The sequence below is a fragment of the Balaenoptera borealis genome (assembly GCF_965194805.1).
Source record: "Balaenoptera borealis genome assembly, chromosome: 4".
Lineage (NCBI taxonomy): Eukaryota > Metazoa > Chordata > Mammalia > Artiodactyla > Balaenopteridae > Balaenoptera > Balaenoptera borealis.
The window spans coordinates 56602723-56620736 of record NC_138861.1 but is presented as its reverse complement, the minus strand read 5'-3'; the positions used below and the strand labels follow the sequence as shown (position 1 = coordinate 56620736).

General features: G+C 42.8%; 1 protein-coding gene and 1 pseudogene across 2 annotated transcripts in view; one reads left to right on the top strand and one right to left on the bottom strand.

Annotated features, from left to right (window-relative positions):
* The window catches only part of FRAS1 (Fraser extracellular matrix complex subunit 1), a 446248-nt gene that overhangs the window by 213539 nt on the left and 214695 nt on the right, over window positions 1-18014 (top strand). The window contains exon 15 of the mRNA XM_082389317.1: window positions 14942-15085. Within this exon, the coding sequence (XP_082245443.1) occupies window positions 14942-15085 (144 nt within the window). The remainder of the gene's footprint in view (window positions 1-14941; window positions 15086-18014) is intronic.
* Window positions 6915-14934, bottom strand: LOC309627448 (LIM/homeobox protein Lhx2 pseudogene; annotated as a pseudogene). The gene has a single exon. The product of its transcript is annotated as an LIM/homeobox protein Lhx2 pseudogene (transcript).

The window sequence follows — 18014 nt, the reverse complement described above, 5'->3', positions numbered from 1 at the left end:
TTGATTAGGGTAAATTCTTAGACATGTAATTGCTGGCCCTAAGTGTATATAGGCACATATTTAAGCTTTTGACACATATTAACATATTACTCTCCTTTAAAGAAGCTGTAATTTGCACTCCTGCTAGAAACACATGAGGGTGCCTACCTCCTACTACCCTTGTCAGCACTAGGTATTACCATAATCATTGCATTTGTCAATTTGATTGATGTAAAATGTAATCTTGTTTATTTATTTATTTATTTATTAATACTTACTTTGGGGATTTATATGAAAGAAGTTGAATTAATCATACTTACCTGTTCATGGCCGCCTTTCATCATTGGCCTGGACCAGGCTATTCTCCTCCTTATCTATCTGTCTATCTCCCTGTCTGTCTACTCCTTTTGTCCCCATAACCTGTTCCCACTTCCTTTCTCCCCAGCTCCCCACTTAAGTAACTATTCTAATGCAATTTAATGTGGATTTGTTGTGTGTGTGTGCTCTTACTGTTTTGTATGCATGTATTTTAAATATTCATACATATTACTAGGTGGATATTTTGTTCTTTTCCCCTTTTTTTTTTTTTTTAGTTTCAATAAGTGGTTTTATTACTGGTTAGATTTTACAACTTCTGATATTTGAACAGACTTCCCCCCTAAAATTCTAAAACAACAAAGTGACCGTTGGAGGGGGTTGATTTTTTTCTTTTTCTTTTTTTCTTTTTAGGACTATTCAAAGTAACAAACTTTTTTTTTTTTTTTTTTTTTTTTACATCTTTGCTCTGGTCATAAATATACAGAGAGAAAAAGAGGGAGAGAAAAATGAACAAGTCATCCAAAGTATGGAGACAAAACAGTATTCCTAAGGCACGTGGCAGTCTTAGAAAATACAGAAGCTCTAGCCAACTTAAATTATGTGTTGTTTTAACTCACTCAGTCCACAAAACTGTACAGTGACACAAAGGCTCTGTTGCAGATAGATCTTCCAAGTAATTCCAGTCCACACCGCTGTGTCAGCCGGGAGCGCAATTATTTTCTTCCTCAGTTTCCACGCAAGATCCTAAAATGTGGTTAGCTAGTTGCTCAAAGCCTGCATTTTAAAATACACTTGGGCAGATTGGTTCAAGATGGCTGAGTAGAAGGACATGCGCTCACTACCTCTTGCGAGAGCACTGGAATCACAACTAACTGCTGAACAATCAGTGACGGGAAGATACTGGAACTCACCAAAAAAGATAGCCCACATCCAAAGACGAAGGAGAAGCTACAATGAGACAGTAGGAGGGGCACAATCACAATAAAATCAAATCCCATAACTGCTGGGTGGGTGACTCACAAACTGGAGAACACTTATACCACAGAAGTCCACCCACTGAAGGTTCTGAGCCCCACGTCAGGCTTCCCAACCTGGGGGTCCAGAAATGGGAGGAGGAATTCCTAGAGAATCAGATTTTGAAGGCTAGCGGGATTTGGTTGCAGGACTTCAACAGGACTGGGGGAAACAGAGACCCCACTCTTGGAGGGCACACACAAAGTAGTGTGCGCATCGGGACCCAGGGGAAGGAGCAGTGACCCCATAGGAGAATGAACCAGACCTACCTGCTAGTGTTGGAGGGTCTCCTTCAGAAGCAGGGGGTGGCTCTGTCTCACCGTGAGGACAAGAACACTGGCAGCAGAAGTTCTGGGAATTACTCCTTGGCGTAAGCCCTCCCACAGTCAGCCATTAGCCCCACCAAACAGCCCAGGTAGGCTCCAGTGTTGGGTTGCCTCAGGCCAAACAACCAATAGGGAAGGAACCCAGCCCCACCCATCAGCAGTCAAGTGGATTATAGTTTTACTGAGCTCTGCCCACCAGAGCAACAGCCAGCTCTACCCACCACCAGTCCCTCCCATCAGGAAACTTGCACAAGCCTCTTAGATAGCCTCATCCACCAGAGGGCAGATAGCAGAAGCAAGAAGAACTACAATCCTGCAGCCTGTGGGACAAAAACCACATTCACAGAAAGATAGACAAGATGAAAAGCCAGAGGGCTATGTACCAGATGAAGGAACAAGATAAAACTCCAGAAAAACAACTAAATGAAGTGGAGATAGGCAACCTCTCAGAAAAAGAATTCAGAATAATGACAGTGAAAATGATCCAGGACCTCAGAAAAAGAATGGAGGCAAAGATCTAGATGATGCAAGAAATGTTTAACAAAGACCTAGAAGAATTAAAGAACGAACACTTAGAAGAATTAAAGAACAAACAAACAGAGATGAATATTACAATAACTGAAATGAAAAATACACTAGGAGGAATCAACAACAGAATAACTGAGGCAGAAGAACGGATAAGTGACCTGGAAGATACAATAGTGGAAATAGCTACCACAGAGCAGAATAAAGAAAAAAGAATGAAAAGAAATGAAGACAGCCTAAGAGACCTCTGGGACAACATTAAACACAACAACGTTCGCATTATAGGGGTCCCAGAAGGAGAAGAGAGAGAGAAAGGACCTGAGAAAAATATTTGAAGAGATTATAGTCGAAAATTCCCTTACATGGGAAAGGAAATAGCCACCCAAATCCAGGAAGTGGAGAGAGTCCCAGGCAGGGTAAACCCAAGGAGAAACACGCCGAGACACATAGTAATCAAACTGATGAAAATTAAACACAAAGAAAAATTATTGAAAGCAACAAGGGAAAAACGACAAATAACATACAAGGGAACTCCCATAAGGTTAAAAGCTGATTTCTCAGCAGAAACACTACAAGCCAGAAGGGAGTGGCACGATACATTTAAAGTGATGAAAGGGAAGAACCTACAACCAAGATTACCTGGCAAGGATCTCATTCAGATTCGATGGAGAAATCAAAAGCTTTACAGATAAGCAAAAGCTAAGAGAATTCAGCACCACCAAACCAGCTCTACAACAAAGGCTAAAGCAACTTCTCTAAGTGGGAAACACAAGAGAAGAAAAGAACCTAAAAAAAAACAAACCCATAACAATTAAGAAAATGGTAATAGGAACATACATATCAATAATTACCTTAAACGTGAATGGATTAAATGCTCCAACCAAAAGACACAGGCTCACTGAATGGATAGAAAAACAAGACCCATATATATGCTGTCTACAAGAGATCCACTTCAGACCTAGGGACACATACAGACTGAAAGTGAGGAGATGGAAAAAGATATTCCATGCAAATGGAAATCAAAGGAAAGCTGGAGTAGCCATACTCATATCAGATACAATAGACTTTAAAATAAAGAATGTTACAAGAGACAAGGAAGGACACTACATAATGATCAAGGGATCAATCCAAGAAAAAGATATAACAATTATAAGTATATATGCACCCAACATAGGAGCACCTCAATACATAAGGCAATGGCTAACAGCTATCAAAAAGGAAATCGACAGTAACACAGTAATAGTGGGGAACTTTTAACACCTCACTTATACCAAAGGACAGATCATCCAAACAGAAAATTAATAAGGAAACAGAAGCTTTAAATGACACAGTAGACCAGATAGATTTAATTGATATTTATAGGACATTCCATCCAAAAATAGCAGATTACACTTTCTTCTCAAGTGCACACAGAACATTCTCCAGGATAGATCACATCTTGGGTCACAAATCAAGCCTCAGTAAATTTAAGAGAATTGAAATTATATCAAGCATCTTTTCTGACCACAGCGCTATGCGATTACAAATCAATTACAGGGAAAAAAACAGAAAAAACACAAACACATGGAGGCTAAACAATATGTTACTAAATAACCAAGAGATCACTGAAGAAATCAAAGAGGAAATCAAAAAATGCCTAGAGACAAATTACAGTGAAAACACGACAATCCAAAACCTATGGGATGCAGCAAAAGCAGTTCTAAGAGGGAAGTTTATAGCAATACAAGCCTATCTCAAGGAACTAGAAAAATCTCAAAAAAAGAATCTAACCTTACACCAAAATGAACTAGAGAAAGAAGAACAAACAAAACCTGAAGTTAGTAGAAGGAAAGAAATCATAAAGATCAGAGCAGAAATAAATAAAATAGACACAAAGAAAACAATAGCAAAGATCAATAAAACTAAAAGCTGGGTCTTTGAGAAGATAAACAAAATTGACAGACCATTAGCCAGACTCATCAAGAAAAAGAGGGAGAGGAATCAAATCAATAAAATCAGAAATGAAAAAGGAGAAGTTACAACAGGCACCACAGATATACAAAGCATCCTAAGAGACTACTATAAGCAACTCTATGCCAATAAAATGTACAACCTAGAAGAAATGGACAAATTCTTAGAAAGGTATAACCTTCCAAGACTGAACCAGGGAGAAAGAGAAAATATGAACAGACCAATCACAAGTAATGAACTTGAAACTGTGATTAAAAATCTTGTAACAAACAAAAGTCCAGGACCAGATGGCTTCACAGGTGAATTCTATCAAACATTTACAGAACAGCTTACACCCATCCTTCTCAAACTCTTCAAAAAAATGGCAGAGGAAGGAACATTCCCAAACTCATTCTATGAGGCCACCATCACCCTGATACCAAAACCAGACAAAGATACTACAAAAAAAGAAAATTACAGACCAATATCACTGATGAATATAGATGCAAAAATCCTCAATAAAATACTAGCAAACAGAATCCAACAACACATTAAAAGGATCATACACCATGATCTAGTGGGATTTATCCCAGGGATTCAAGGATTCTTCAATATACGCAAATCAATCAATGTGATACACCATATTAACAAACTGAAGAAGAAAAACCATGTGGTCATCTCATTAGATGCAGAAAAAGCTTTGGACAAAATTCAACACCGACTTATGATAAAAACTCTACAGAAAGTGGGCATAGAAGGAACCTACCTCAACATAATAAAGGCCATATATGACAAACCCACAGCAAACATCATTCTCAATGGTGAAAAACTGAAAGCATTTCCTCTAAGATCAGGAACAAGACAAAGATATCCCCTCTCACACTACTATTCAACATAGTTTTGGAAGTCCTAGTCACAGCAATCAGAGAAGAAAAAGAAATAAAAGGAATACAAATTGGAAAAGAAGAAGTAAAACTGTCACTGTTTGCAGATGACATGATACTATACATAGAGAATCCTAAAGATGCCACCAGAAAACTACTAGAGCTAATCAATGAATTTGGTAAAGTTGCAGGATACAAAATTAATGCACAGAAATCTCTTGCATTCCTATACACTAATGATGAAAAATCTGAAAGAGAAATTAAGGAAACACTCCCATTTACCATTGCAACAAAAAGAATAAAATACCTAGGAATAAACCTACCTAGGGAGACAAAAGACCTGTGTGCAGAAAACTATAAGACACTGATGAAAGAAATTAAAGATAATACCAACAGATGGAGAGATATACCATGTTCTTGGATTGGAAGAATCAATATTTTGAAAATGACTATACTATCCAAAGCAATCTACAGATTCAATGCAATCCCTATCAAATTACCAATGGCATTTTTTACAGAACTAGAACAAAAAGTCTTAAAATTTGTATGGAGATACAAAAGACCCCGAATAGCCAAAGCGGTTTGAGGGAAAAAAATGGAGCTGAAGGAATAAGACTCCCTTACTTCATACTATATTACAAAGCTACAGTGATCAAGACAATATGGTACTGGCACAAAAACAGAAAAAACAGAGCAATGGAACAAGATAGAAAGCCCAGAGATAAACCCACGCACCTATGGTCAACTAATGTATGACAAAGGAGACAAGGATATACAATGCAGAAAAGACAGTCTCTTCAATAAGTGGTGCTGGGAAAACTGGACAGCTACATGTAAAAGAATGAGATTAGAAAACTCCCTAACACCATACACAAAAATAAACTCAAAATGGATTAAAGACCTAAATGTAAGACCAGACACTATAAAACTCTTAGAGGAAAACATAGGAGAACGCTCTTTGACATAAATCATAGCAAGATCTTTTTTGATCCACCTCCTAGAGTAACAGAAATAAAAACAAAAATAAACAAATGGTACCTAGTGAAACTTAAAAGCTTTTGCAAAGCAAAGGAAACTACAAACAAGACGAAAAGACAACCCTCAGAATGGGAGAAAATATTTGCAAATGAATCAACGGACAAAGGATTAATCTCCAAAATATATAAACAGCTCATGCAGCTCAATATTAAAGAAACAAACAACCCAATCAAAAAATGGGCAGAAGACCTAAATAGACATTTCTCCAAAGAAGACATACAGATGGCCAAGAAGCACATGAAAAGCTGCTCAACATCACTAATTATTAGAGAAATGCAAATCAAAACTACAATGAGGTATCACCTCACAACAGTTAGAATGGGCATCATCAGAAAATCTACAAACAATAAATGCTGGAGAGGGTGTGGAGAAAAGGGAGCCCTCTTGCACTGTTGGTGGGAATGTAAATTGATACACCACTATGGAGAACAGTATGGAGGTTCCTTTAAAAACTAAAAATAGAATTACCATATGACCCAGCAATCCCACTACTGGGCATATACCCAGAGAAAACCATAATTCAAAAAGACACATGCATCCCAGTGTTCATTGCAGCACTATTTACAATAGCCAGGTCATGGAAACAGCCTAAATGCCTACTGACAGACGAATGGATAAAGAAGATGTGGTACATATATACAATGGACTATTACTCAGCCATAAAAAGGAACGAAATTGGGTCATTTGTAGAGACGTGGATGGATCTAGAGAATGTCATATAGAGTGAACTAAGTCAGAAAGAGAAAAATATCGTATATTAATGCATATATGTAGAACCTAGAAAAATGGTACAGATGAACCAGTTTGCAGGGCAGAACTAGAGACACAGATGTAGAGAACAAACGTATGGACACCAAGGGGGGAAAGTGGCGGGGGGTGGGTGGTGGTAGTGGTGGTGGTGGTGGTGGGGGTGGGATGAATTGGGAGATTGGGATTGACATGTATACACTAATATATATAAAATGGATAACTAATAAGAACCTGCTGTATAAAAAAAATAAGTAAAATTCAATAATAAATGAATAACTAAATAAACGGCACCATCATCCAGTTGCTTGGGCCAAACAATAATAAAAAGAAAAAAAGTTTAAAAAAAAGACAAAAATAAAAAAATTCATAATACTTATCGGGCTTATGGGTAAGTACCTTTTTTGATAACAAGACTCTGGTTCTAAGGTTGAAAGGTGCTTAAAACTCAGTAAAGAAATAATAGCAAATTGGGTTTGGTATTATCTCTTCCATAATGATTGAATTGGAGTAAGAACCAGCTTGTTTTATTAAATGCTACTTTTAGAAGGATGGGAAAATATAAATCCTGAAAGCAATTTATAGTTTTCCCAGCACTGACTCTTTTCCTGGTTCTTCTTAGTTCACTTCAGAGTGACAGTGAAAAAATTTTGCAGGATTAACACTGTTACTCGATTTGCAGTTGACGGATTGGATGTTTTTATGTGTATCTACTGCTTTGGAGGAATTCCTGACCTACTTCAAAATTAGTTTTTCCAGTAAAGTGAACCGTTAGTGATTATCTTTGCCACAAATCTTTCTTTAGACGATTCCTGAAAGATAACATGTATATTAACTGGGCTTACGTTACCTATTTTTTCTTTTTGGAATTATATCAACTAAAGCAAACAAAAATGTAATGATTTAAGAAATTTGGTGGACTTTTTTATTTGTGTTTGTATTTTTAAGTAAGTAGGTTACGTTATATTATTTCTCCAAAGCTCTGTTGTTTTTATTTTTTTCAGTTTGGATTTTTTTTTTTTTTTTTGTAATTGACTCCGAACCTTGGCAAGCTGTAATCCATAATCAAATAAATGCTTTATTTTATGCGTGTAAAAAAATAATAAAATACACTTGGAATTCAACTAAAGATAATTTCTTTTTTAAAGCAATTGTGGGGCGGGGGCGAGGGGCGGAGACTCATTAGAAAAGGTTGGTTAAGAGTCGTTTGCAAGGGGCTGTGAGGTTCGTGGTCCTCCAGGTTGCCAGGCCCAGAAGTTAAGACGGACGTCACGGAGTGTGGGGCTGGTCAGGTCTGTGAGGGTGGTGGGCGTCCTGGGGTGGCTGAGCGAGGCCTTGGACAGCTCCGAGGCCGGCCCCTATGGCGTCCCCGTCTGCAGCGCTGCCTCTGCCGACTTGTCCACGCCCGTGTTTTCCTGCTGTAAGAGGTTGCGCCTGAACTTGGCCTGGGCGTTCTGAGACGAGACCTGGAGGACCGGCTTGGTGAGGCCTGTCTTTTGCGCGAGCTGCTTCAAGTCCTTGGCGTCGGGGTTGTGGTTAATGGCAAAGACTTCACGGTCCGAAGCTGGTGGTGCTTGAAGGAGTTGCGCATGCACTTCGTCTTCCGGCTGCTCGGGTACAGCTGGTCGCGGTCCAGGAGCTCCACATCGTTCCTGTTGCAGCTCAGTGCAGCGTTGTAGGTCGCCAGGGCCGCCCCGGGCCCGAGGCTCTTGCGCTTCCTCGGCCGCCCCCTTCTGCACCGTGCCTACGCTATTGTAGTAGGGAAGACCCAGAGGGTTGGCCCCTGCTGCACCCAACCCTGCGCTCTTGGCCACGTCGGCGTGGTTGAAGTGCGCGGGGCACTCGCCCTGCAGCAGCGCCTCGAAGTGCAAGCGGCGGTAGACCAGTCTGTCCTTCATGCGGAAGTGGTCCCCCGTGGTCAGCATCTTGTTACACGCAGTGCACGTGAAGCAGTTGAGGTGATAAACCAAGTCCCGAGTTCGCATCACCATCTCCGAGGCCGAGATGTCTAGGTGGCAGCGGGCGCAGCGCTGCACGGAGAACCGCCTGTAGTAGTCTTCCTTGCGGTAGATGCTTCCATCCTTGCTGAAACAGGTGAGCTCCGACTCCAGGTTGAGCTTGCACTCGGAGCGCTTGAGGCAGCGCACGTGCCACTGCGTGTCCACCGCCGGCAGGTAGTAGCGGTCGGAGATCTTAACGCTGCAGCCGGCGCAGAGCGCAGCACAGTCACTGCTGATGGACGGCATGGTCGTCTCCGTGTCGCCGTGGTCGATGGCGGAGCTGATGGCGGGAGCCTCGCTCTTGGCCCTGCGGTCCATTTCTTCGATGACCCCGTGCACCTCGGGGCCCGACCGACTGTGGAACAGTATCGCAGGGGGACCGGCGGGGCCGGGGGCACGGCTCCTCCGCCTCTTTTTTTTAAATTTTAAAGACTTAAAAAAATGTTAGAGCCATTTTAGGTTCACAGCAAAATTAAAAGGAAAGTGCAGAGATTTCCCATATACTCCCTGCCCCAACACATGCTCAGCCTCCCCCATTATCAACATCCTACACCAGAGTGGTACATTTGTTACAAAGGATGAACCATTCTTTTTCTTTGTTTCCCTCACTAAGCACTGTTATTAAGATGCATACATGTTGCTATATGTACATCCAATCCATTGCACCTAGTTGCTGTTCTCCTGTGTAATTTGCATATCTCCGCCTATTCATGAGGCCGAAGATGTTTTTCATGTGTTGTTGTTTTTTATAAGTTTATTTTTATTTTTGGCTGCGTTGGGTCTTTGTTGCTGCACGCGGGCTTTCTCTAGTTGCGGCGAGCGGGGGCTACTCTTCGTTGCGGTGCGCGGGCTTCTCATTGCGGTGGCTTCTCTTGTTGCGGAGCACGGGCTCTAGGCGCGCGGGCTTCAGTAGTTGTGGCACAGGGGCTCAGTAGCTGTGGCTTGTGGGCTTTAGAGCGCAGGCTCAGTAGTTGTGGCACATGGGCTTAGTTACTCCGTGGTTTTTTCATGTGTTTTTATTTTTCTATTATGAACTCCCTCAAGTACATACCGGTTTTCAGAACATGTAGAGACCAGGCATTCCAATGTCAGGTGTAAAAGCTTCTGATGGCACAGGGAAGAAGGTTGATGGCAGAGACCAGCCTGGTAGGGGACAGAAACAGATGGGAGTAAAAGGATCAAAAATGATGATGACTCAGATGCACTTCACTTTTAGATTTGTCTGGCATCTGTGCTTCTTAGGCTAGTAGCCTTGGTCTCAGGTGCGGCTGTTATGAAGGGAGGGGAACATAGTCTGCCCAGCATCTCGGCTTGGCCTTGTGCTTCACAGAGCTATTCTCAGTCACTTTCCAAAGGGCTTTTGTTGATGTTTTGTAGCAATTACAAGGAAAGAGCTCTAGGGTGTGAGGCCTCTGGGAAAGGCTGGAGCCCCTTTATGTAACTGCTGGAAGAATCCCTGCTGATTCTGTTACTTCCCTTCACTCCCTTTCTATGTGAACCTTCCTTTCCCACAGTCTTTTTCATCCTTACCCCTTCTGTCTTGCGTTACATTTTAATTTTCTCCCTAAATAATTGCTTTGCTTTTGATGCCATCTGAAACAAGATTTGTTAGGTCTCATAGGGTGTGCCACTCATATGATCACATACAACATTCTCTGCTTTCTCAAATATGTCATCTCGCCATATCCCCATGAGTTAAGTACAACAAATAGTATTATTCCCACTTTACAGATTAGGAAAGCAAGGAACAGTGAAGTTGAGTTTAAATAGATATTTTTTTCATCCAACAAGAGCTTCTTGTTAGAAATTTACGCACTGTCTGCTGATAATACTTTAAAACTTAAGTCCTTCCTAGTCATTTGTGAGATATGAATGATAGCAGTTGCCACGACATGGATAATGAAGGAATTTGCCTTGTGTATGATGTGCTTGCTTGTGTCTGGGGTTTGGGCTGCTTTGTGTAGTTGAGAGTGAAAACTTGGCAGTTTGTAACCCTGAACTACAGCCTTACTGATGACTAAAAGGGCCTGCTGATCAAGTGTGCTAATTCCCTGGTAATGGAAGGGAAATTTATTCCAAAAGACCATGGAAAAGGCAAGGATCCGAGGCTCCTTCAGTTTGAACTGAAGGCTAAGCCCATGGGAATCTGTGTCTATTGCCTGGGATCTGAGACGGCTTCCTGGAAAATAAGAAGTGGTTCATAGGAAGTGTTTTTAACACTTCCTTGGAAAAGGGCTGCATTTTATTCTTCGAGTAGCACAGGTTAAATTTTTTTATAGCAATCTTCTATTTCAAAATTATCAAGTATGAAAAGAAGTTTGTTATTTTTAGAGTAGGATTTCAATATAGAGTTGCCAAAAGAAGAGTAATTCATTCCTTTTCATTTTGAAGTAAATTGCTCAGCAAGCCAACGCATGTCTTGTCATGCTCCAGAAAAATCAGGGGCTTTCCTAAATAAATTATCTACTGCATGTGAGATAAGACAATGGCTTTATCTTATTTGTCCTCTGTTTTAACTTACTGCCGCAATTTTCACGATATACACTTCGAACCCTGGGTGAGCTGAAATGTGTCAGTAAGAGAAATTATGGTGAAAAGTCAGGGACTGACCTTTTATTTTTCATAATAACCCAAATGTAATAAAAGCCCCATGTAAACTAAGCCTGCAAGAAGAGATTATCTGTGGTAGCATATGTTCAGTGTTAGAAATTAGAAATCAATTGCAAAACACAGGGGGAGTATGTCATTATAAGAAATGACAGCTCAAAAAAAAAAAAAAAAAAAGGAAAGAAAAGAAGTGACAGCTCAGCATAGTCCTGTGTTGAAATAAAAATCCCTTCTGCTGTCCTGCCCAGCCATGGAACATGCCTTTTATTCGAGATGGAAAAAAGAGAAGGCCCAGCATCACATTTGGTACTCAATGTAGATGCAGCATAAATATTTGTCATCATAAGCAGATCTGGACTCCAGTATTTATTAGGTAAATTTTACAGCTCTGAATGTATCTATCTTATCATATCTTTAGACTCTGACCTCATGCTCAGCTGTTTCCATACAGAAGGTAAAAACTGGTAGGATGAATCCCCCATAACCAATGAAAAAAATCTGCTGTGCGTTCACTTAACATGCATTTAATGAATACTGACTTTATACCAGGCATCAATCTGAATACTGGGGGTTTAAGATGACTAAAACATAGCCCCTGTTTTGGAGGATAGTACATTCCATTGAATGGGATTAATTTGTAACTGAATCATTAGTACAGTAGGATAAATAGCATGAGAGGCACATACAAAGTGCTGCAGGAACATAGAGGAAGGAGCGCCTGACTTTGTCTGGACAAGTTCAGCAAAGCTTCACAGAAGTAGTGACAACTTAGGAGGCCTCTCAGGTGTAAACAGGATTACAGAGGCTGTGGAAGGAGCCAGAGGCATTGCTGGCTGGGTCAGTCCTGGGCGGGGCATCCAGAACCCTTGATCAGTCACATGGCATGCTTAGAGCACCCTGCTCCGTAGAACTGGTGTAGATGAGGGGGAGGTAGCAGAAGGTAGGGCTGGAATGCTAAGTAGGGCTCCGTCTGAGTGCCGTCCCTAAGTCTGTAGCCTCTATCCTGCTCATCCTTTGACCCCCATTCTGATTGGCAGCACCAGGGGTAATATTAAAAATATTTAACAAGCAGTATGGCACAGATCAGATCGGTTGGAAGGAGGGGAGTCCCGAGACCCTCTCCCGTGTCAGACCTTTTGTCGTTGGAGCATGGTGTCTGCCAGCGTTCCCAGGGCTGCGGCCAGAATATCAGGGAGGGGGCCAGGATGACAGCCATTTACCAACCAGCTTGGAAGTATTTTTACTATGTTAACCGCCAGTGCAGCTGAGTATCTGTTAAATGCTCTAAAAAGCAAAACTGATCAATTCCACCGCCCTGATTAAAACTTTTACAGGATGAAATCCCCTGCCTGCCTGATACTCGTGATCTGACCCCTGTTGTCTTTTTTGCCTCACTCCCCATCATCCCCTCGGGCACTTACTCCCCGGGGCCCTGGCTCACCTGTGGCAGCTGGGAAAGCCCCACAGGCTAGCCCTGCACCTCGCATGTGGTAGGTGCTTCTGTAGAACATTGATAGACAGATTAGCCTGGCATGTCTTCTTAGAAATGCAGTTGGGTTTTTGTTTGTTTGTTTGCTTGTGTGTTTAGGTAATGGCTTTGAATCACCTCCATTTCCTCAGTAAGGCAGAGGCACTTAACACTGATAGACACTTCCGATAGTGACTGTAATGAGTATTGGAAGAGTAGTTGACTAAATGAATGACAGGCACATTTCATGTGCATTCAGGGTGGAATTTGTTACTGGGATCTTTGCATCCACATATTTAGTTTTAATGTAGTGTTGGTGGCTTATCTCAACACAAACACTGTTCTCATGTACCACTTGTAAATAAGGTGTTAAATGTAAGTGGAGTTTGTAGAGCACCCAGCAGTGTGCTTGGCAGAGTTAACAGAAGAGATAAGGACTCTGCCCTCATGAACGTTTATGGTCTAGCAAGGGAATCAGATAATAAATAAGTAAACTTTGTCCGTCTCTGCTTTCCACCTGCCATTGTCATCTCTTACCTGGACCAGAGCAGTCAACTGCACACTCATCTCCCTGCCGGCATGCAAGTCCTTAAACCCTCTCTACATGGCAACCAGAGAGGGCTTTTAAAAAATCTAAATCGGGGCTTGTGTCTATCCTATTTAAGCCCATTCACGACTCACGTTGCAGTTAGGATAAAAATCCTAATTTCTTTCCATGGTCTCCAAGGTCAAGTTTCATAGGGCCCCTGCCCACCCCTCCAGCCATGAATCAGGCCACTGTGCCCTCTGTTTCCCACGGTGCCCCGCTATGTCCACCAGGTCCAGTCACAAGAGGAGCCTCCAGTTCCTTGAGCCCCCAGGCGCCTTCCCTTCTCAAGAACTTTGTTCGTGCTGCTCTCTGGTTCTCCCTTTGGCTGGCCACGTCTCACCCTTTAGGTCTTCCTAAAGTCAGTCCCTTCCGCTTCCGCTACTGTTACTCTTTATCGAAGAGCTCTTCCTAGCACTTGACACAATTTGCGATCATCTCTGAATTTGTTGAGGAGAAAAGTTGTCTGAAAAGAAGGCCTTCCTGTGCAGTTTAGAACTGAGAGGAGAGGATTGGATCTTGAGATGTGCCATGCAGGCGTCCTTTCTTCTGATTCCAAATGGATCCCTAATCAAGTTACTTAGGTACAGTTCCCAAGTCACTTGTGACCAGCAGAAGCATTCTCCCTGCCAATTCTGGTCAGAATGAATACCTCTGAAAAATAGGTTATGTTCCATTGTGAAGCAAACATTTTGAAAATCAGAAGCATGGGTGGGATTAGCCATACAGACAGTTTACCAGATCTGAATATATTCAATCATTCAGAATAGGCCTCTCTTTATAGACCTGCTAAGGTGAAGAGCAAGCATGAATAGTAATAAAAAAAATAAAAAATCAAATGCCGGAAGAGGGGGAAATGTTCAAGTCTTAAAGGAACAACTTTGGTCTGGAAACAACGTATAGTTAGAAACCTAAGGTAGAAGAGAAAATAAGGGTTTGTGAGTCCTCAAGATATATGTTTAGAGCAGATGCTACTGGGGGGGGGGGACCCAGAGGCTGAGTTCTAAGAGTTGTGAGGGAGGACAGAAGGATGGGGTGGGGGCAGGGGGAGAGATGGAAAGGGAGGGAAAGAGCAATAGAAATCAAGCAGCACCGGGTCTTTCAAGGTCTAATCAAGGACTAGAGTACATGGCATCCCTCCTTAACTGATTCTCCATGTGTTGGAGGTTAAGAGCAATTATCTAGTTGACACTTTGTTGTGTGGTTGCAAAAGGCAAGGTGATGGAGGGCCATCTGATTTCATTAGACAGACCATATTTGTCTAGAAATTATGATTCCCTGCCCTGTGATTCCCATTACTCAACAGCCTTTGATTTCCTGTTCCAATTCTCTTAGCAGTGATTTATGGAAGTTGTGCTTCTGGCCAACAGAAATAGGGGGGTTTTTTTGGGGGGGGGTGTTTTTTTTCTCCTGTGGTGCAGGTATGTGCATAGTGAAGGAGTGAAAATCCTCCTTATAAATCCTAAAGCCTTTGAAGAAAAATGGCAACTAGTCCCTTCTGCCGTCTTTTGTTCCTGCAGCCTGCCACGAGTCCTGTGCGGCCTGCTGGGGTCCCACAGAGAAGCACTGCTTGGCCTGCAGAGACCCCTTCCAAGTGCTGAGAGAGGGCGGCTGTGAGAGCAGCTGTGGCGACGGGTTTTACAACAAGCAGGGGACCTGCAGTGGTAAGTGTCCGGCTTTGCAGGCCAAAGCAGTTTTTCCTCTTCCAGCCTCCCTTGTTTCATTCAAATCATAGCACCGAAAATCAGTGTTTCTTTTATGCAAATGCTGGTAAGATTGACGGTGTTTTAGCAGCTTACGAAACATGTTTCTTTTCCACTGGCAGAATCCCCATTAATGCCTTTGCCTGCAACTACTTGTTAGGTTGGGAGCTCTCTGTAGCCTCGTCCTGTATCTGAAGACCACGAGGCTCAGGCTGCTTGCTCCAGGCCCACAGCTGGAGGGAGAGGAGTGGGGCTTCCTTGCTCCAAATGCCAAACTCTTCATCAACACCAGACTGCCTTCCAAATATGCATGGGGACAAGACACTCTTAGGCTAGCCAAGGGCCAACCTACCTTCGGTGTTGATGCCACTGAATTAAAGCTGAAGCGGTTATTGTCTCTTCTACCTTTAACACCATTACAGACAATAAGAGTTAACCCAGCATAGTGCTTCCTGGGCTAAGCACTGTCCCAGGTGCTTTCTAAACATTAACCAATTTAGAGGCAGGAACGTATTGGGGGAGGAGGTGGAGCATGACCTTGGGCAAGTTACTTAATCTCTTCCTATGTCAGTTTCCCATTTGTAAAATGGGAACAGTAGGGCTTCCCTGGTGGCGCAGTGGTTGAGAATCTGCCTGCCAATGCAGGGGACACGGGTTCAAGCCCTGGTCTGGGAAGATCCCACATGCCGCGGAGCAACTAAGCCCGTGTGCCACAACTACTGAGCCTGTGCTCTAGAGCCCGTGAGCCACAACTACTGAGCCCGTGTGCCACAACTACTGAAGCCCACGCACCTAGAGCCCATGCTCCACAACAAGAGAAGCCACTGCTATGAGAAGCCCGCCCACCGCAATGAAGAGTAGCCCCCGCTCGCCGCAACTCAAGAAAGCCCGTGCGCAGCAGCGAAGACCCAATACGGCCAAAAATAAAACAATAAATTTATAAAAAAAAAAAATGAGAACAATAGCAGTACTCGTGGTAGACAGAATAACGGTTCCTCAGAGATGCCCACATCCTAGTCACGGGCATCTGTGAATACACTGCCTCAGATGACAAAAGAGACTTTGTAGGTGTGATTAAGGTAAGGATCTTGAGATGGGGGAGATTATCCTGGATTATCTGAGTGGGCCAGCGTAATCACAGGGGTCCTTATATGAGGGAGGCAGGAGGATCAGAGTCAGAAAAGGAGATCTGAAACAGAAGCAGAGGTCAGAGTGATACCAGGGAGGGGCCATGAGCATGCAGGCAGCCTATAGAACCTGGAAAAAGACAAGGAAATGGATCCCACCCCCCCCACCCCACCTCGCCAGAGCTTCCAGAAGGAATGCAGTCCTGCCAATGCTTTGATTTTGGGACTTCTGACCTCTTAAGCTGTATGATAATAAATTTGTGTTGTTTTAAGCCACTGAGTTTGTGGTCATTTGTTACAGCAGCAATGGGAAACTAACACACACCCAGCTCAGAAGGCTGTTTCAAGGACTGAGTTAACGTATGCAAGGCATTGAGCACAGTGCCTGGCACGGAGTAAGTGCTATGTATTTAGTGTTTAATCCTCACAATTTCGTGAGGTAGTTATTACCATCCTCATTTTTCAGATGAAGAAACAGAGAGGTTAAGAAACCTGCCTAAAGTCACGTAGCTAATAAGGGGCAGAGTTGGAATTCATGCTAGGTCTTCTGGGTTTAGATCTTAACTGCCTCGTCGCTGCTCTACTGCTCCCTGTAATGTGATACCTCCTTATGCACCTCTGCCCATTTTCCCCTCTCTTCTCCTTCTCCTTCTCCTCTCCCTTGATCCTCTTCTCCCCCTTCCTCCTTGTCTTCCTGTCAGTCTTTAGATCAGCGGGCTACCCCTGTGGACATTGCCAGGTCCACAGGTAGGCACCTGACGGTGAATGAAAGGTTTGAATCCAGTTTATCATGATGGCCATACCGGTTGAAAGGCCTGATGACTTTTTTTTTATGACTGAGTCCACTAAGTCAATAAAAAATGTGTAGCCCATAAAACTTCCTTGAGTTATTGCCCTCATTTTGTTTGCTGAGCAGGGCAACAGCACAAATGGGATGATCTTTGGGACCTGACAAATCCACTTGTCCTAGGGAAGAGAGATACCCCCTGGCAGCTGCTTGCTTAAAGCGGTGCAGGGATCCATCAGCATCGCTGGTGTGAGAAGTCTCACTCAATATGGACAAGTCACAGGTGGCTTTTGTGTGGATTCAGGAGAGAACAAGGAAAGAAAGGCAGGCTGCCATTACCCTGAGCATTTTAATCTTTTTCTGCCAACATCACTTTCCTGCTCAATTAAGCCAGATGTATTCTCTATAGGTCAGCAGATGTCAAATTTGCACTAACTTAAAGGCCTGAAGGCATTTACCCTTTAACTCCCCAAGGAGGCTGGCTACTGTCACTGACAAGGAGTGGTGACACGGACCTGCTACCGAGACGATATTATCTGGAATGAGAAAGCAACTTTTGCTAGGGATGCGTGTATGTAAAAGGAGGGATGGTTAGTGTGAGCCTGAGGCGGTGAGGGGTGGGAGTCTACTTGGGCAGAGAGGTTGAGTGAAGAAAGCCAGGTCTCCTTGCAGACTGGAAGAATTTTAAAAAAAGACTACTGAACAGGTGGCTTAGGGAGATAGCATCTGAAATGCTATCTGTATACATTTTGAAACAAAGCAGAAAGAGAACTTTCAAACAGGAGGATGGACCATTGTTGACATTAGTCAGCCAACCGGTCAATTGATCAATAGGTAATTACTGAATGCCTGCCATATGCTTAGCAGATACAAGACTTTGTGATGCCATTGGCATTGACCAGTGGCCCTTTTGATAGACAAGGCTGGAGTTTAAACTTTTCATAAAATTGTTCGAGTTCTCTAAGTTTGTATCAAA